The sequence below is a fragment of the Triticum urartu genome, unplaced genomic scaffold (genome assembly GCF_003073215.2).
Source record: "Triticum urartu cultivar G1812 unplaced genomic scaffold, Tu2.1 TuUngrouped_contig_4236, whole genome shotgun sequence".
In the NCBI taxonomy this organism is placed as follows: domain Eukaryota; kingdom Viridiplantae; phylum Streptophyta; class Magnoliopsida; order Poales; family Poaceae; genus Triticum; species Triticum urartu.
In genome coordinates, this window is record NW_024114808.1 from 7,009 (window position 1) to 10,187 (window position 3,179).

The window sequence follows — 3,179 nt, forward strand, 5'->3', positions numbered from 1 at the left end:
AAGCCTAGGATGCAACAATGTGATGTTGAGAATGGATAATATTGTGGTGGTTGATGCCCTACGGATGAACGAAGGTCATGCTATGGTGGTAGCCCCAGTTTTAGAAGATTGTAGAGTCTTGCTACGTGAGTTCGGGAAGGTAAGTATTGAGCATTGTAATCGAGAGTCAAATGTAGTTGCTCATGAGCTGGCTAGTTGGGGAAGTACGAATTCTCCCTTTTTATGGGTGGATATATCCCATGAGTTTATTGTTAAATCTCTAGCAAACGATGTAAGTGCAATTGATTAATAAAGCTAGCCGTGAAGGCCTTTCCGAAAAAAAAAACTCAAGCCCATGGCACGGCCTATGTGGATCTGTTCGCCAAAGCCATTCCCAGCGTACCCTGAGTGCAAGAGCCTGCAAACTCATATTCTTCACCCCGAGTCCTCCATAGCAGGTAGGCTTTGCAAATCGAGCTCCACGCCACTAGGCATTGCCCTCCATCCCGCCCAAAAGAAAGCACGCATCCATCCGTCGATGTCTTGGAACACCCATGCATCCTGGTGCCTTCAGCACCAACAGGTGGTGCACCGGCCTTGCGGCAATCACCGCCTTCACGAGCACCAGCCGGCTCGATCTCTGCAACATGCCTCTCTGCCAACAAGCAGGAAGGCAGTGCCTCACCTGATCAAGGAGAGGCTGTCATTGCGCCTTGGTGAGCTGCTTGATTGCCAACTGCAAACCGGGGTATCTACAAGGGAATTCCCCGATGGTACAGTACATTGTAGGAGATCCTCAAATTCTTTCTCTGTCTGTCTTCATGGTTTTCGGTGATCAAAATCACGGAGGATTTTATGTAATTTACCGCCTGATACAACTTGGGCATGCGCATTTACTCCGGAGTACAAGCAAGTCGAGCCGAAGACCAACCGCCGGATCTTTGCCGGATCCCCTCGAGCCGGGGGAGTAGAACTATTACGCGCGCGCGCGTTAGAACGATCGATTTCCGACAGCGTGTTCGGAACTCAAGTTTCCTTGTAAAGAAATCAGGGTGATGCTAATTAATCAGGCATAGCGGGCCCCCCACCGGTTGAAATCACGGGGCAGAGTTTTATATATGGAAGGAGACACTAGGCCCCACCATTGAAATTACGGGGCAGAGTTTTGTGGATGGTCTGGACATGTGGGTGGGCCCTGCGCCCTTTCCGACAGTGTCGTACGCGCGATGCCACGAACGCGCGATGCCATGTGGTCGAGCGTTGCAACGCGCAGCCGCGTATGAGCATTTTCGTAATTAGTAACGTGCTGGAGCGACAAAGCCTCCATATCAGACTCGGGTCTTGGTGGCCGGCCGGCGACGAGGCCACACCTATGGCGGACGACGCCCCGACGGACGAGCAGCTGCTCTCCTACGCCGACCTACCCAAGAACGGCCGCGACATGGCGGGCATCTCCTTCCACGGCGGCAACTGCTGCAGCGACGTCATCTACAGCCGGAGCCGGCCTGACGAGCCCGGTTGCCCGCAGGCCTGCGACAGCCAGGTTCCAATTCTGCTCTGCTCTTTTGGTATCGGGTTAGGAATCAACAATTTTCCCAGGCCATCTTTCTTGCTACTTTGTTAGAAGAGCACAATCAAGATATTTACAGTTGAAAGTTGATTCTGTAAACTAAAACTGCAGGGGAACATCGTGCTAACTGGTCCATCAGTGGCCACCTCCGCATACGGGCCTGTCGTCTTCAACCTCCAGCTCCACGACAACAGCCAAGAATCCCCCTCGCAGCAAGATAAGGACGAGGAGGAGGACACCGGGAGGCTACTCTGCGACACCGTCGGTGGCAGCTTCTCCAACTACAACAGGGCCATAGTCGAAACAGTTAGCACTCGCTACGGCCCCGCCGACGTGACCTACGCCGTCCTGAGCAACGGCGTCGAAGGCCGCGTCACTGTGAAGCTCGCTTGCTTGGATGGAGAAGGCCCCGCTGGCGTTCTGGGGAGGATCGTAGCGCGCAGCAAGCTGTTCAACGCCGGCTGCATGCTCTTCTGCAACGAGCACGGCAATGGCAACAACATGCGGGTGGGATCCGGGGAGCTGGTTCCGTTGGCGAGGCATGTCCTTGCGGTGCCATTGCACATGCCGCTCACGGTTGAGCTGGACCTGCGTCGCGACTCCGGCGATGAGACCGTGAGAGGTGCTGTCGCGTTTCATCCCGCGACCGATGGTCAGCATATGGAACGTGTCATGGGCGCTGGTGGCGCTGTAATTGAAGTGTCAATCTCATGGTCAGACTACCCATGGTAGTGCATGCCCATCACCCGTTAGGGCTGCTCATTATTATTGGGAAGGACCACAAATAAGTGTTGTTTGATTTGAGTCACGTAATCTTCTTTCTTTTACTTTTATGTAAGACTATTTAGCTACTGGATACTTTTATGTCTTTAATAAAAGTGGTTGTCTACACTGTATATGATGATGCAAAGGACAGCCAATAACCCTCCTTTTTTCTCAGAAAAAAAAGCGCGTGGGTTGAACTACTAATCGATTACTCCCCCGTTCACTATTGTAAGATGCTTTCGATATTTTCATATGAGCTGGACTGAAATGGGTGAACAAATACATTAAAACATTGTATGTATACATTTGATTTTCAAAAAAGTTAGAACACTTTATAATAGTGAACGGAGGGAGTGATTACAGATGTTACATCTACGGACTAATGCATACCAAAATTAAGTTAGGAGATGATGTGTTAATATTTGGTTGGAAGTTACCGGGAACTGGAGCCAATAGTGAAAATCAGGTGGAGAGATAAGTGGGGGAAGAGAGTCCGTATAATACAATCTGTATGTTTAGTACTTGGTCATTACTCGTACGTATGAAAATATTCTAATTTTTTTCAGCTTTACCATTTTTGGCAGGCGCTTTGGCAACGAAGGAGGTCAGTGGCGGGCGATGCGGTAGTTAAGGCATCTCCAACGCCGACCCTCAAACTGTCCGCAACCGTCTGGCCATGATGCGGGTCAGTATTGGAGATGCCCTTAAGCGCAACAATTCTCTGGATCCCAAGTTGTAATTTTTATTGTTGCGGTTGTCTACATTGTTGTGTCAGGGTTCATGTCCCCTTTGGTACTCTCTCGACGGTTTCTGTGTGTGCGAGTGGTGCTTGTAGACATGTGCTACCTTGGCTGAGTCCCCCCCC

The 3,179-nt window shown here is 50.7% G+C and overlaps 1 protein-coding gene across 1 annotated transcript; it reads left to right on the plus strand.

Moving 5' to 3' along the window:
* The first annotated feature begins 1,243 nt into the window (after positions 1-1,243).
* Positions 1,244-2,445, plus strand: LOC125527536 (60 kDa jasmonate-induced protein-like). The gene is made up of 2 exons (XM_048692045.1): positions 1,244-1,522; positions 1,661-2,445. Exons 1-2 carry the CDS (start codon positions 1,259-1,261, stop codon positions 2,279-2,281), a joined length of 885 nt encoding a protein of 294 aa, XP_048548002.1. The 5' UTR covers positions 1,244-1,258; the 3' UTR covers positions 2,282-2,445.
* The last annotated feature ends 734 nt before the right edge of the window (positions 2,446-3,179 follow it).

Excerpts from the sequence above, each read along its gene's own strand:
- LOC125527536 (XM_048692045.1), top strand. The coding sequence starts at position 1,259 with ATGAGCATTTTCGTAATTAGTAACGTGCTGGAGCGACAAAGCCTCCAT. Across the intron at positions 1,523-1,660 it reads CGCAGGCCTGCGACAGCCAG|GGGAACATCGTGCTAACTGG; the intron begins GTTCCAATTCTG and ends CTAAAACTGCAG.